This window comes from Panulirus ornatus, chromosome 18 (assembly GCF_036320965.1).
Source record: "Panulirus ornatus isolate Po-2019 chromosome 18, ASM3632096v1, whole genome shotgun sequence".
Classification (NCBI taxonomy): Eukaryota; Metazoa; Arthropoda; class Malacostraca; order Decapoda; family Palinuridae; genus Panulirus; species Panulirus ornatus.
Genome location: NC_092241.1, coordinates 55,793,048 through 55,810,416, shown reverse-complemented (window position 1 = coordinate 55,810,416; position 17,369 = coordinate 55,793,048). Strand labels below are relative to the sequence as shown.

The 17,369-nt window shown below is 41.6% G+C and overlaps 1 protein-coding gene across 2 annotated transcripts in view; it reads left to right on the top strand.

Moving 5' to 3' along the window:
* PNKP (Polynucleotide kinase 3'-phosphatase) overlaps positions 1–17,369 on the top strand; it is a 76,674-nt gene that overhangs the window by 51,543 nt on the left and 7,762 nt on the right. For both annotated transcript variants that reach the window (XM_071673259.1, XM_071673260.1), the window contains exon 9: positions 9,578–9,721. In XM_071673259.1, the coding sequence (XP_071529360.1) occupies positions 9,578–9,721 (144 nt within the window). The remainder of the gene's footprint in view (positions 1–9,577; positions 9,722–17,369) is intronic.

Genomic DNA, 17,369 nt, shown 5'->3' with positions numbered 1-17,369 from the left:
TGCAGTTTCTCACATGAATCAGCCACCAGCGCTGTATCATCAGCGAACAACAACTGACTCACTTCCCAAGCTCTCTCATCCCCAACAGACTTCATACTTGCCCCTCTTTCCAAAACTCTTGCATTTACCTCCCTAACAACCCCATCCATAAACAAATTAAACAACCATGGAGACATCACACACCCCTGCCGCAAACCTGCATTCACTGAGAACCAATCACTTTCCTCTCTTCCTACACGTACACATGCCTTACATCCTCGATAACAACTTTTCACTGCTTCTAACAACTTTCCTCCCACACCATATATTCTTAATACCTTCCACAGAGCATCTCTATCAACTCTATCATATGCCTTCTCCAGATCCATAAATGCTACATACAAATCCATTTGCTTTTCTAAGTATTTCTCACATACATTCTTCAAAGCAAACACCTGATCCACACATCCTCTACCACTTCTGAAACCACACTGCTCTTCCCCAATCTGATGCTCTGTACATGCCTTCACCCTCTCAATCAATACCCTCCCATATAATTTACCAGGAATACTATATATATATATATATATATATATATATATATATATATATATATATATATGTATATATATATATATATATTTTTTTTTTTTTCTATACTTTGTTGCTGTCTCCCGCGTTTGCGAGGTAGCGCAAGGAAACAGACGAAAGAAATGGCCCACCCCCCCCCCCCCCCATACACATGTACATACACACGTCCACACACGCAAATATACATACCTACACAGCTTTCCATGGTTTACCCCAGACGCTTCACATGCCTTGATTCAATCCACTGACAGCACGTCAACCCCTGTATACCACATCGCTCCAATTCACTCTATTCCTTGCCCTCCTTTCACCCTCCTGCATGTTCAGGCCCCGATCACACAAAATCTTTTTCACTCCATCTTTCCACCTCCAATTTGGTCTCCCTCTTCTCCTCGTTCCCTCCACCTCCGACACATATATCCTCTTGGTCAATCTTTCCTCACTCATTCTCTCCATGTGCCCAAACCATTTCAAAACACCCTCTTCTGCTCTCTCAACCACGCTCTTTTTATTTCCACACATCTCTCTTACCCTTACGTTACTTACTCGATCAAACCACCTCACACCACACATTTTCCTCAAACATCTGATTTCCAGCACATCCATCCTCCTGCGCACAACTCTATCCATAGCCCACGCCTCGCAACCATACAACATTGTTGGAACCACTATTCCTTCAAACATACCCATTTTTGCTTTCCGAGATAATGTTCTCGACTTCCACACATTTTTCAAGGCTCCCCAAATTTTCGCCCCCTCCCCCACCCTATTATCCACTTCCGCTTCATGGTTCCATCCGCTGACAGATCCACTCCCAGATATCTAAAACACTTCACTTCCTCCAGTTTTTCTCCATTCAAACTCACCTCCTAATTGACTTGACCCTCAACCCTACTGTACCTAATAACCTTGCTCTTATTCACATTTACTCTTAACTTTCTTCTTCCACACACTTTACCAAACTCAGTCACCAGCTTCTGCAGTTTCTCACATGAATCAGCCACCAGCGCTGTATCATCAGCGAACAACAACTGACTCACTTCCCAAGCTCTCTCATCCCCAACAGACTTCATACTTGCCCCTCTTTCCAGGACTCTTGCATTTACCTCCCTAACAACCCCATCCATAAACAAATTAAACAACCATGGAGACATCACACACCCCTGCCGCAAACCTACATTCACTGAGAACCAATCACTTTCCTCTCTTCCTACACGTACACATGCCTTACATCCTCGATAAAAACTTTTCACTGCTTCTAACAACTTGCCTCCCACACCATATATTCTTAATACCTTCCACAGAGCATCTCTATCAACTCTATCATATGCCTTCTCCAGATCCATAAATGCTACATACAAATCCATTTGCTTTTCTAAGTATTTCTCACATACATTCTTCAAAGCAAACACCTGATCCACACATCCTCTACCACTTCTGAAACCGCACTGCTCTTCCCCAATCTGATGCTCTGTACATGCCTTCACCCTCTCAATCAATACCCTCCCATATAATTTACCAGGAATACTCAACAAACTTATACCTCTGTAATTTGAGCACTCACTCTTATCCCCTTTGCCTTTGTACAATGGCACTATGCACGCATTCCGCCAATCCTCAGGCACCTCACCATGAGTCATACATACATTAAATAACCTTACCAACCAGTCAACAATACAGTCACCCCCTTTTTTAATAAATTCCACTGCAATACCATCCAAACCTGCTGCCTTGCTGGCTTTCATCTTCCGCAAAGCTTTTACTACCTCTTCTCTGTTTACCAAATCTATTTATCTATTTATCTATATATCTATTTATTTATTTTGCTTTGTCGCTGTCTCCTGCGTTAGCGAGGTAGCACAAGGAAACAGACGAAGGAAAGGCCCAACCCACCCACATGCACATGTATATACATACACGTCCACACATGCAAATACACATACCTATACATCTCAATGTACACATATATATACACACACAGACATATACATATATACACATGTATATAATTCATATTGTCTGCCTTTATTTATTCCCATCGCCACCCCGCCACACATGGAATAACAAACCCCTCCCCCCTCATGTGTGCGAGGTAGGAAAAGACAACCAAGGCCCCATTCGTTCACACTCAGTCTCTAGCTGTCATGTAATAATGCACCAAAACCACAGCTCCGTTTCCACATCCAGGCCCCACAGAACTTTCCATGGTTAACCCCAGACACTTCACATGCCCTGGTTCAATCTATTGACAGCACGTCGACCCCGGTATACCACATTGCTCCAATTCTCTCTATACCTTGGACGCTTTTCACCCTCCTACATGTTCAGGCCCCAATCACTCAAAATCTCTTTCACTCCATCTTTCCACTTCCAATTTGGTCTCCCACTTCTCCTCGTTCCCTCCACCTCTGACACATATATCCTCTTGGTCAATCTTTCTTCGCTCATTCTCTCCATGTGACCAAACCATTTCAAAACACCCTCTTCTGCTCTTTCAGTCACACTCTTTTTATTTCCATACATCTCTCTTACCCTTACCTTTACTTACTCGATCAAACCACCTCACACCACATATTGTCCTCAAACATCTCATTTCCAGCACATCCATCCTCCTGCGCACAACTCTATCCATAGCCCACGCCTCGCAACCATACAACATTGTTGGAACCACTATTCCTTCAGACATACCCATTTTTGCTTTCCGAGATTATGTTCTCGACTTCCACACATTCTTCTAGGCTCCCAGAATTTTCGGCCCCTCCCCCACCCTGTGGTTCACTTCCATGGTTCCATCTGCTGCCAGATCCACTCCCAGATATCTAAAACACTTTAATTCCTCCAGTTTTTCTCCATTCAAACTTCCCTCCCAATTGACTTGACCCTCAACCCTACTGTACCTAATAACCTTGCTCTTATTCACATTTACTCTTAACTTTCTTCTTTCACACACTTTATCAAACTCAGTCACCAGCTTCTGCAGTTTCTCACATGAATCAGCCACCAGCGCTGTATCATCAGTGAACAACAACTGACTCACTTCCCAAGCTCTCTCATCCAGAACAGACTGCATACTTGCCCCTCTTTCCAAAACTCTTGCATTCACCTCCCTAACAACCTCATCCCTAAACAAATTAAACAACCATGGAGACATCACACACCCCTGCCGCAAACCTCCATTCACTGAGAACCAATCACTTTCCTCTCTTCCTACGCGTACACTTGCGTTACATCCTCGATAAAAACTTTTCACTGCTTTTAACAACTTGCCTCCCACACCATATATTCTTAATACCTTCCACAGAGCATCTCTATCAACTCTATCATATGCCTTCTCCAGATCCATAAATGCTACATACAAATCCATTTGCTTTTCTAAGTATTTTTCACATACATTCTTCAAAGCAAACACCTGATCCACACATCCTCTACCACTTCTGAAACCACACTGCTCTTACCCAATCTGATGCTCTGTACATGCCTTCACCCTCTCAATCAATACCCTCCCATATAATTTCCCAGGAATACTCAACAAACTTATACCTCTGTAATTTGAGCACTCACTCTTATCCCCTTTGCCTTTGTACAGTGGCACTATGCAAGCATTCCGCCAATCTTCAGGCACCTCACCATGAATCATACATACATTAAATAACCTTACCAACCAGTCAATAATACAGTCACCCCCTTTTTTAATAAATTCCACTGCAATACCATCCAAACCTGCTGCCTTGCCGGCTTTCATCTTCCGCAAAGCTTTTACTACCTCTTCTCTGTTTACCAAATCATTTTCCCTAACCCTCTCACTTTGCACACCACCTCGACCAAAACACCCTATGTCTGCCACTCTGTCATCAAACACATTCAACAAACCTTCAAAATACTCACTCCATCTCCTTCTCACATCACCACTACTTGTTATCACCTCCCCATTTGCGCCCTTCACTGAAGTTCCCATTAGCTCCCTTGTCTTATTCACTTTATTTACCTCCTTATTCTCCCTAAAATTTAATGATATTCTCTCACCCCAACTCTCATTTGCCCTCTTTCTCACCTCTTGCACTTTTCTCTTGACCTCCTGCCTCTTTCTTTTACACATCTCCCACTTATTTGCATTTTTTCCCTGCAAAAATCGTCCAAATGCCTCTCTCTTCTCTTTCACTAATAATCTTACTTCTTTATCCCACCACTCACTACCCTTTCTAGTCAACCCACCTCCCACGCTTCTCATGCCACAAGCATCTTTTGAGCAAGCCATCACTGCTTCCCTAAATACATCCCATTCCTCCCCCACTCCCCTTACCTCCTTTGTTCTCACCTTTTTCCATTCTGTACTCAGTCTCTCCTGGTACTTCCTCACACAAGTCTCCTTCCCAAGCTCACTTACTCTCACCACTCTCTTCACTCCAACATTCTTCTTTTCTGAAAACCCCTACAAATCTTCACCTTCGCCTCTACCAGATAATGATCAGACATCCCTCCAATTGCACCTCTCAGCACATTAACATCCAAAAGTCTCTCTTTCACGCACCTATCAATTAATACGTAATCCACTAATGCTCTTTGGCCATCTCTCCTACTTACATATGTATACTTATGTATATCTCTCTTTTTAAACCAGGTATTCCCAATCACCAGTCCTTTTTCAGCACATAATTCTACAAGCTCTTTACCATTTCCATTTACAACACTGAACACCTCATGTATACCAATTATTCCCACAACTGCCACATTACTCACCCTCTCATTCAAATCACCCATCACTATAACCCGGTCTTGTGCATCAAAACCACTAACACACTCATTCATCTGCTCCCAAAACACTTGCCTCTCATGATCTTTCTTCTCATGCCCAGGTGCATATGCACCAATAATCACCCATCTCTCTCCATCAACTTTCTGTTTTACCCATATCAATCTAGAATTTACTTTCTTACACTCTATCACATACTCCCACAACTCCTGTTTCAGGAGTAGTGCTTCTCCTTCCCTTGCTCTTATCCTCTCACTAACCCCTGACTTTACTCCCAAGACATTCCCTAACCACACTTCCCCTTTACTCTTGAGCTTCGTTTCACTCATAGCCAAAACATCCAGGTTCCTTTCCTCAAACATACTACCTATCTCTCCTTTTTTCTTATCTTGGTTACATCCACACACATTTAGACACCCCAGTCTGAGCCTTCGAGGAGGATGAGCACTCCCTGCGTGACTCCTTCTTCTGTTTCCCCTTTTAGAAAGTTAGAATACAAGGAGGGGAGGGTTTCTGGCCCCCCGCTCCCGTCCCCTTTAGTCGCCTTCTATGTATATATTTATTTTATTTATTTATTATGCTCTGTCGTTGTCTCCCGCGTTAGCGAGGTAGCGCAAGGAAACAGACGAAAGAATGGCCCAACCCACCCACATACATATGTATATACATACACGTCCACACACGCACATACACATTCCTATACATTTCAACGTATACATATATATATACACATACACAGACATATACATGTATACACATGTCCATAATTCATCCTTGCTGCCTTAATTCATTCCTGTCACCACCCTGCCACACATAGAATGACAACCCTACCCCCCGCATGCGTGCGAGGTAGCGCAAGGAAAAGACAACAAGGGCCACATTCGTTCACACTCAGTCTCTAGCTGTCATGTATAATGCACCAAAACCATAGCTCCCTTTCCACATCCAGGCCCCACAAAACTTTCCATGGATTACTCCAGATGCTTTACATGCCCTGGTTCAATCAGTTGACAGCACATTCACCCCGGTATACCACATCGTTCCAATTCACTCTGTTCCTTGTACGCCTTTCACCCTCCTGTATGTTCAGGTCCCAATTACTCAAAATGTTTTTCACTCCATCTTTCCACCTCCAATTTGGTCTCCCACTTCTCCTTGTTTCCTCCACCTCTGACACATATATCCTCTTGGTCAATCTTCCCTCACTCATTCTTTCCATGTGACCAAACCATTTCAAAACTCTCTCCATGTGACCAAACCATTTCAGAAAACCCTCTTCTGCTCTCTTAACCACACCCTTTTTATTGTCACTCATCTCTCTTATCCTTTCATTACTCAATCAAACCACCTCACACCACATATTGTCCTCAAACATCTCATTTACAACACATCCACCCTCCTCCGCACAACTCTATCAGTCCCCACGGTTTGCAACCACATAACAATGTTGGAACCACAATTCCTTCAAACATACCCATTTTTGCTTTCTAAGATAATTTTCTTGCCCTCCACACATTCATCAATGCTCCCAGAACCTTTGCCGCCTCCCCCACCCTGTGACTTGCTTCCACTTCCATGGTTCCATTCACTACTAAATCCACTCCCAGATATCTAAAACACTTCACTTCCTCCAGCTTTTCTCCATTCAAAGTTACCTCCCCAATTGACTTGTCCCTCAACCCTACTGAACCTGATAACGTTCCTCTTATTCACATTTACTCTCAGCTTTCTTCTTCCAAACTTTTTACCAAACTCAGTCACCAACTTCTGCAGTTTCTCACCCGAATCAGCCACTAGCGCTGTATCATCAGCGAACAACAACTGACTCACTTCCCAAGCCCTCTCATCCAGAACAGACTGCATACTTGCCACTCTCCAAAACTCTTGCATTCACCTCCCTAACCACCCCATCCTTAAACAAATTAAACAACCATAGAGACATCACACACCCCTGCCACGAACTGACATTCACTGAGAGCCAGTCACTTTCCTTTCTTCCTACTCGTACACATGCTTTACATCCTTGGTAAAAACTTTTCACTGCTTTTAGCAACTTACCTTCCACAAAGCATCTCAATCAACCCTGTCATATTCCTTCTCCAGATCCATAAATGCTACATACAAATCCATCTGTTTTTCTAAGTATTTCTCACATACATTCTTCAAAGCATCAGAACAAATAAGCAGACTACCAGTCTCAATTTTTCATAAAAAGGTATTACATGTTTGTTTGGAATTCGATAATTTCTTTCATCAAGGGTTAAGCCTTTTAATTCTTTGTTTACTTCCTTGTATGTCTGTATCATCTAGGAAGGAAATGTGATACATCTGTATGTCCCACTTATCTTTATTATCATTCTATGTTAGGATTTAAGTGTGAATAGTGGCAGTAATTTCACTTTGTGAATTATCTGTGTGTGGAGGTGACAAAATAAGCTGTATAGTGGTATGGAGTCTTGAACTACACTTTGACACACTGGACTTGAGATTATTGAACAAAGAGGAAGGATGCATTTGATCCTCCTATAGAAATGTATGGCATTAGGTAGATGATCATTTCTCCTTCTAATATTTAAGAACTATGGAATTTCATAATGGTTCAGTTTTATAATTCTAAATATATCCTCAGAAACCTGGACTAGTTACTTACCTTGGGTTTACAGTGAAATGAGTAAAATTGCACTGTATTTCATGATATGGTAAGTGGTTTTGACAAATATTGGTATAACTTAGAATAGCATATTGCTAGTTTTTCATTATTACAAGAAATGAGAAGACAATTTTATTGGGAAACTAGCCACATTCCTTCCCAAAGTTGAATATTTAGTGACCTTAGGTAAATTCATCATCTCAAAGAGGTGAAAATAATCTTTTGCAGTGATTAGAATACAAAATGTTGTTTTCTACAGATATTTTAATTTTATTTATCCCTTTCTAGGAATAATTTCTTTCTCATCAAACTGCTTATTCTGCTTATCATTTTCTTAATTCATTCCCTTTTCACTGTTTTTTGTCATTTTTTTTGGAGACTTCATTTTTGGTATATCTTTTAATTCTTCTTGCTTTTGGTCATCTCTGTTCTTTCAACTTTCTCTGTTCTTTCAACTTTCAACTTTCAACTTTCTTAGGATTTCTTCTTAATAGCTTTCTTTAAATCATATCATTAAATTTTTCCTCTTTCAGTCCTTTTTCATATGAATTTTGTTAGGTGCACTTACAGTGTTATCCCACAACATCTTTTAATCATTTACTCTACTTCTCTACCAGAAAGGCACTTACTCCTGTAGTCCTCATATCATTTTTTCCCTCAGTATGAGGTCCTCATATCCATCCCAGTATGTGATAGTATTCCTCTGGTACTCTCATGATAACCATTCATTCTTCCGTTTCAGTTAGTGTCTGAAATATTTCATCCTGCGTTATCCATCTATCTATATCTCTGACACTTGTTCCCTTTGGGAACTCCCTCAAGAGGGTGGCCACAACATGTCTCCATAACTGGTGAACTCCAGTGCTGCTTTTTAGCCTTAGTGCCTAACCCATAACAGGACACTGGCAGAGGGCAACTTAAGTGCAGCGTTTTTAGAGGCTCCTACCTACTGTTCTTACCGATTGTAATTACCTCTACCTAATGTGTCTGCCTAATGTTCCAACCTATTTGTTTTACCTAATACTCTCACCTAATGTTTCTATTTAATACTTTTACATGATGTTTCTACGTAATGCTCCTGTCTAATGTTCCTCCCTACTATATCTATTTAGTGCTTCTCCCACTATGCCAAAAGGCAGGTCTCGTGCATAGCACTCACCATAAGAAAAATTTAGTTGTGAAGATTGAGTTGCATGAGTTAAGTGTTATCAAGTGTTATGTGTAATGTGGAGAGATTATAAGTTTGTGGGCAGACTGCCAGCTGTCCATGTGTTCGAGATTGTATGTTTGTGGACAGATTGCCAACTGTCCATGTGTGAGGCAGAAAGAAAAGACAGCTCCCTGGATCAGAGGAGTGCAACTTGACAACTGCTGAAGTGCTATCACTAACCCTTATGATACCAAGGTAGGTTGTACTTGTATTATCATCCCCTAGTTTATGGCTGCTTATGAACTACTACCTTCTTACTACCACAGTTGTATAATTCAAAAGAATTCTTTTCACTTCTTTTCAGAAAAGATGAAGAGTAGGGAGAGGAACTACTTGAGTAAAAGTATGTTGGATTTGTGGTTAAGGCTAATAGGGTGACTTCTTTTCGTTACACCAGGATGGTAAGCATGTCGTGATAGACAACACTAACCCAGATGCCGAATCCCGCAAGAGGTACATTGATGCAGCAAAAAAACTAAATGTTCCAGTGAGATGTTTTGTCTTCAATATATCCAAAGATCATTCCAGACACAACAATAAGGTATTTATATTCAATATCTTCATAAATTTTTTCCAGCAATTTCAGTCCCACCACAATATTTTTTGATGATTTCTGGATTTGCCAAGATGTTTTTCTTATCTACCAGCATGCAAATTGTTACTTTCCCCTTAGTTGGTTTCTGTGTAACATACATATGAACTAGCAGCAGAACCTTAGTTCACTCCTTATTTTAAATAAATTGTCCTCTCCTGACATAGATCATTACTTTTAAAATGCCGATGGCCCAACAGTCATCCTTTGCTCTTCACCCTTTGAGTCCTGACTTGAAACTTGATGTGTTAATGCAGTAATATGGTAGATGAAGTCCTATTGATGAATGTGATATGAATTATTTATTCAGTATTTTAATCATCAGTGTATTAAAGCAGCATGAGTAACAGCATATTTAGAGATTTTTTTTCATACATATTCACCATTTCCCACATTTGCGAGGTAGTGTTAAGAACAGAGAAGTGAGCCTTAGAGGGAATATCCTCACTTGGCCCCCTTCTCTGTTCCTTCTTTTGGAAAATTTAAAAACAAGAGGGAAGGATTTCCAGCCCCCCACTCCCTCCCCTTTTAGTCGCCTTTTATGACACGCAGGGAATACGTGGGAAGTATTCTTTCTCCCCTATCCCCGGGATGATTTATTCAGAGATAGTATGTGAGTCAGTTGTTCGCTGATGATACAGCGCTGGTGGCTGATTCATGTGAGAAACTGCTGAAGCTGGTGACTGAGTTTGGTAAAGTGTGTGAGAGAAGAAAGTTGGGAGTAAATGTGAATAAGACCAAGGTTATTAGGTACAGTGGGGTTGAGGGTCAAGTCAATTGGGAGGTAAGTTTGAATGGAGAAAAACTGGAGGAAGTGAAGTGTTTTAGATATCTGGGAGTGGGTTTGGCAGCGGATGGAACCATGGAAGCGGAAGTGAATCATAGGATGGGGGAGGGGGGAAAATTCTGGGAGCATTGAAAAATGTGTGGAAGTTGAGAACATTATCTCCGAAAGCAAAAATGGGTATGTTTGAAGGAATAGTGGTTCCAACAATGTTGTATGGTTGTGAGGCGTGGGCTATGAATGTGGTTGTGCGGAGGAGGGTGGATGTGCTGGAAATGAGATGTTTGAGGACAATATGTGGTGTGAGGTGGTTTGGTCGAGTAAGTAATAATAGGGTAAGAGAGATGTGTGGTAATAAAAAGAGTGTGGTTGAGAGAGCAGAAGAGGGTGTTTTGAAGTGGTTTGGTCACATGGAGAGAATGAGTGGGGAGGGGTTGACAAAGAGGATATATGTGTCAGAGGTGGAGGGAACAAGAAGTGGGAGACCAGATTGGAGGTGGAAAGCTGGAGTGAAAAAGATTTTGAGTGATCGGGGCCTGAACATGCAGGAGGGTGAAAGGCGTGCAAGGAATAGAGTGAATTGGAACGATGTGGTATACCGGGGTTGACGTGCTATCAATGGATTGAACCAGGGCATGTGAAGTGTCTGGGGTAAACCATGGAAAGTTGTGTGGGGCCTGGATGTGGAAAGGGAGCTGTGGTTTCGGTGCATTATTACTTGACAGCTAGAGACTGAGTGCGAACGAATGGGGCCTTTGTTGTCTTTTCCTAGCACTACCTCGCACACATGAGGGGGAGGGAGTTGTTATTACATGTGTGGCGAGGTGGCGATGGGAATGAATAAAGGCAGATAGTATGAATTATGTACATGTGTATATATGTATATGTCTGTGTGTGTATATATATGTATATGTTGAGATGTATAGGTATGTATATTTGCGTGTGTGGATGTGTATGTATATACATGTGTATGTGGGTGGGTTGGGCAATTTTTTTCGTCTGTTTCCTTGCGCTACCTAGCTAACGCAGGAGACAGCGACAAAGCAAAATAAAAAAAATAAAAAAATAGTATGTCCAGAAATATTCCTCAGGAACTTAGATATAATGTTTATTCTAAAGTGAAGTTGGCCTCTTTAAAAGGGATTTTACTGTAACACTTTTAAGGAATGTATATAATACATTTATTGAGGAGCTCCTATACATTATCATGTAAGGCAATAGATAATTTTCGTGCTGTGTTGTGAATACAGCACCTTTGTTATTCTTTGGATTTTCCAAATCATATATCTGAAAAATTCATTTGACTAGCACCATCAAGGTCCAGAGGGTGCCCCAGGGGTTCCTTGTATATGAGACTTCTGTCGTGACCAGGAAGCCAGCTACATCCACTGGCTGGGACCATTGATCGTAAGGTGTGGTAATGTCTTTGCATCTAAGTGCAGAGAAGGCAGGGCAATTGAGTTGTAAGTGCTTGGAGTCTTTGTTGTGGTAGTTGCATTGTGGGTATGTGGGGTTTTGGGATATGTTGAAAAGGTGTTTGTAGCATTTTAAGGCTAGGTAATGTCCATAGTTTAGAAGGAAAGTGTGACTTATTTTTCTGGGATGCGTTGCTCCTGATGGGTGAACGGCTGGTGTGATGGAGTTTATGACGGAGTTGGGACGGCAGTTGTTTTGTACTTGATGTGCTATTTCACTGCGTATATGTTATGTCTGTGTAATACTTGGTTAAGGTGTATGGATCAGAGAGTAGATGTTATGGTGTGGTTTAGATGGGAAGGGTCTATTTCCATTGCAAAGAACTGAATACTGAGCATATTGAGATGGTATTGTATTGGGAAGATCTTTGTATCATTGTGTAGGTGTTGAGTGTTTGCTAGATAGCCTTTGATTGTTCTGAGTGCAATGTTTTGTGTGGTTTGCAACTTTGTTACATCTGCTTTTGATATGGAATGACCAAGCTGGTGAAGCATAGTTTGATCGAGTGGATGAATAGTTTGTAGGGGATACTAAGCAATTTCTTGTTCAGCTCTGGTACCTGTTAATATTTTAAGGCCATTTAGTGTGTTTATGCTTTTGTGTTGATGTTTGTGGTGTGGAGAGTAAGTGATGTGTATATTGTATGTGGTGCCAGAATGGGAGCAATTGGCCATTGAAGATGAGGAGAGTGTTCAGGTTTGATTTGTGGCTGTCTGGGGTCAAAAGGGTGAGAGAAGACTTATGTAGATATGTAGACTTTTTGTTTTGAGTAAGCCACTATTCCCATTGTGTAATGTAGCCTCATATGTTTTTAGTTTCTTGCTGTGGCATCAGGGAGCTGTGTTGTGATCTACAGGAGGTAATGGGAGGTCATGTAGGAAGAGATTGAAGAGACTTAGGGAAAACTGCTCTTTGAGAAGCTTCAATGTAGAGCGTAAGGGTTTTGAGGCTAAGCTTTCGGGAGTTACTCTGGCTTGGCAGCCAGCTGTGAAGTTGACCAACCACTTTTTGTCATTGTTTTTGGTGATAGCATCAAGTATCTTTTGTGTGAGCACGTGTTGTTCATGTTCATTGCTTCTAATACTCTTAATACTTTTGTGTGAGAATGTGTTCATGTTCATTGCCACTGATACTATGCAGGAGGGCAGTTGTGATTGGTTGAAGCCATCTAGGATATTTAGTGAGATCTGTGTTTAGCATAACAATGGAATCAGTGATTGGGTCTAAAGCAAGGTTGTGTATGTAAGAACAGGATATTTTGCTTGATTTTGTTGTGGATCATTTATCCAAAGAGTATGATACTGAAGATGGCAGTAGGAGGAAGGCTAGTTGGATGGTTTGAGGGTTTTAAGATTGGTATTATGTTGGCAAGCTCTTAGATGTCTGGGGTTTTATTGTGTACACAAGCCAGAAGTGGTGGAAGTAATCTCTAAATGCTTGGATTGCAACTATGTTCCTTGGCCCTCAAAAGAGTTCTCCCTTCTCAGCAGTAAGCAACATCTCTCTCAGTTTGATTCACTGGCTAGACATTGTCTGTGCTGACTTCATGGACAAAGAGATAAGGTTATATGTTGTTTGGGTAGGTTAGGTATAGAGTTATGAAAATGGGAAATGTGGTCAGAGTTGAGCTTGTGTAGTGTGCTTCTAGTGGTCCTTGTTGGAAAAACTAATGTTTGGAGAAATTGACAGAAGGAGGTAGTGATCTGGTGGACAGGTTGCATATGTTGAGGTTGTTGATAGGGTGTGGTTGATATATGAGCGGTTCACCTTGTTGATCGTGGGTGTGATAATTGAGCCATGCATGGTGGTTGGCATTGATAACATAGATTGGTGTATGGGCATTTTGGTCAGGCTCTGCATTTGGGGAGATCATGAAGGAGGGTAGATGGAAGGGAGAGGTATGTTGGTGTTTATTATCGAGTAGTCAGTGCTATGTAGTTTTATTTTTAATATACTGTATTTCAAAAGTATTGTCATTGTGATCTCTTTTGTGATAGGAGTTGTGTCTGTCAATGGGATGTTCTGGTGTGTGTGTGTCATGAGTCCACCTTATTGTTCATGCTGTTTATCTTTATCTTAGGGTTGTGTAATTATGGTAAGGAGCTAGGAAGGATTTAGGTGCATATGCAGTTTCTTGGATAAGGGCTGTGAGTGGTGAACAGCTTGTGAAGTTGTGAACTGAAAAATACTTTGTTTGAAAAGAGTGACATACATAAGTACATGGATGAGTTGGAAAGATTTAAGTGGGCATTATTGAATTACTTACTAATTGTTAGGTGTGCAAAGGAGAGACTTTTGGATGTGAATGTGTTAAGAATGGCATCTGGTGGGATGTCTTATCATTACCTGGTGGAGGCAAGGGTTAAGATTTGTAGGGATTTTCAGAAATGAGAAGATGATATTAGTAAGATGGTGTTGAAAGTATGTAAGCTTGGAAAAGAGATGTGTGTGAAGAAACACCTGGAGAGATTATGTGCGAAATGGCAAAAGTTGAGAGTAAATTAAGCAACATGGGCAGTGGATGAGGAGTGGAAGATTTTTGGGGAAGCAGTTCTGGTATTTGCAAGAGAAGTGTGTGGCTTGCGGAAGGTGGGAGGTGGGCAGCACAAGAAATGGCAGAGTGGTGGGATGATGAAATAAAGTTGCTAGAGAAAGAAAATAGAGGTGTATTGGTGGGACTTACAGGGAAGGAGAGCAAATAATTGGGAGATGTACAAGAGAATGCAGAATGAGGTCAAGATGAGAGTGCAGTGGTTGAACAAGATGGCATATGAGACTTACAGTGAGCAATTATCAGTAAACTTCAGAGACAATAAGATGTTTTGGAAGGTTAATAGTGTGAGAAAAATAAGAGAACAAATGGGAACATAAGTGAAAGGAGAAAATGGGGAAAGAATAATAGGTAACAATGAGGTGAGGAGATAAGGGTGAGTTAGGATCGTTGAATGTTTGGTGATGAGGTGACAGCTGCAGGGTGATTGGGTTAGAGAGTTATGCAAGGAGGGAGAATCATGGAAAAAGCTTTGATGAAGAGAGAAGAGCTAGTGAAAGCCTTGCATAAGATGAAATGGGGCAAGGAAGCTAGAGTAGATAGTGTTATTATTATTATTTTGCTTTGTCACTGTCTCCCGCGTTTGCGAGGTAGCACAAGGAAACAGACGAAAGAAATGGCCCAACCCACCCCCATACACATGTATATACATAAACGTCCCCACACGCAAATATACATACCCATACATCTCAATGTACACATATATATACACACACAGACATACATATATACACATGCACACAATTCACACTGTCTGCCCTTATTCATTCCCATTGCCACCTCGCCACACATGGAATAACATCCCCCTCCCCCCTCATGTGTGCAAGGTAGCGCTAGGAAAAGACAACAAAGGCCCCATTCGTTCACACTCAGTCTCTATCTGTCATGCAATAATGCCCTAAACCACAGCTCCCTTTCCACATCCAGGCCCCACAGAACTTTCCATGGTTTACCCCAGACGCTTCACATGCCGTGATTCAATCCATTGACAGCACGTCAACCCCGGTATACCACATCGATCCAATTCACTCTATTCCTTGCCCGCCTTTCACCCTCCTCCATGTTCAGGCCCCGATCACTCAAAATCTTTTTCACTCCATCTTTCCACCTCCAATTTGGTCTCCCACTTCTCCTCGTTCCCTCCACCTCCGACACATATATCCTCTTGGTCAATCTTTCCTCACTCATTCTCTCCATGTGCCCAAACCATTTCAAAACACCCTCTTCTGCTCTTTCAACCACGCTCTTTTTATTTCCACACATCTCTCTTACCCTTACGTTACTTACTCGATCAAACCACCTCACACCACACATTGTCCTCAAACATCTCATTTCCAGCACATCCATCCTCCTGCGCACAACTCTATCCATAGCCCATGCCTCGCAACCATACAACATTGTTGGAACCACTATTCCTTCAAACATACCCATTTTTGCTTTCCAAGATAATGTTCTCGACTTCCACACATTCTTCAAGGCTCCCAGGATTTTTGCCCCCTCCCCCACCCTATGATTCACTTCCGCTTCCATGGTTCCATCCGCTGCCAGATCCACTCCCAGATATCTAAAACACTTTACTTCCTCCAGTTTTTCTCCATTCAAACTTACCTCCCAATTGACTTGACCCTCAACCCTACTGTACCTAATAACCTTGCTCTTATTCATATTCACTCTTAAATTTCTTCTTTCACACACTTTACCAAACTCAGTCACCAGCTTCTGCAGTTTCTCACATGAATCAGCCACCAGCACTGTATCATCAGCGAACAACAACTGACTCACTTCCCAAGCTCTCTCATCCCCAACAGACTGCATACCTGCCCCTCTTTCCAAAACTCTTGCATTCACCTCCCTAACAACCCCATCCCCAAACAAATTAAACAACCATGGAGACATCACACACCCCTGCCGCAAACCTACATTCACTGAGAACCAATCACTTTCCTCTCTTCCTACACGTACACGTGCCTTACATCATCGATAAAAACTTTTCACTGCTTCTAACAACTTGCCTCCCACGTCATATATTCTTAGTACCTTCCAGAGAGCATCTCTATCAACTCTATCATATGCCTTCTCCAGATCCATAAATGCTACATACAAATCTATTTGCTTTTCTAAGAATTTCTCACATACATTCTTCAAAGCAAACACCTGATCCACACATCCTCTACCACTTCTGAAACCACACTGCTCTTCCCCAGTCTGAAGCTCTGTACATGCCTTCACCCTCTCAATCAATACCCTCCCATATAATTTCCCAGGAATACTCAACAAACTTATACCTCTGTAATTTGAGCACTCACTCTTATCCCCTTTGCTTTTATACAGTGGCACTATGCATGCATTCCGCCAATCCTCAGGCACCTCACCATGAATCATACATACATTAAATAACCTTACCAACCAGTCAACAATACAGTCACCCCCTTTTTTAATAAATTCCACTGCAGTACCATTCAAACCTGCTGCCTTGCCGGCTTTCATCTTCCGCAAAGCTTTTACTACCTCTTCTCTGTTTACCAAATCATTTTCCCTAACCCTCTCACTTTGCACACCACCTCGACCAAAACATCCTATATCTGCCACTCTATCATCAAACACATTCAACAAACCTTCAAAATACTCACTCCATCTCCTTCTCACATCACTGCTACTTGTTATCACCTCCCCATTTGCCTCCTTCACTGAAGTTCCCATTTGCTCCCTTGTCTTATGCACTTTATTTACCTCCTTCCAGAACATCTTTTTATTCTCCCTAATATTTAATGATACTCTCTCACCCC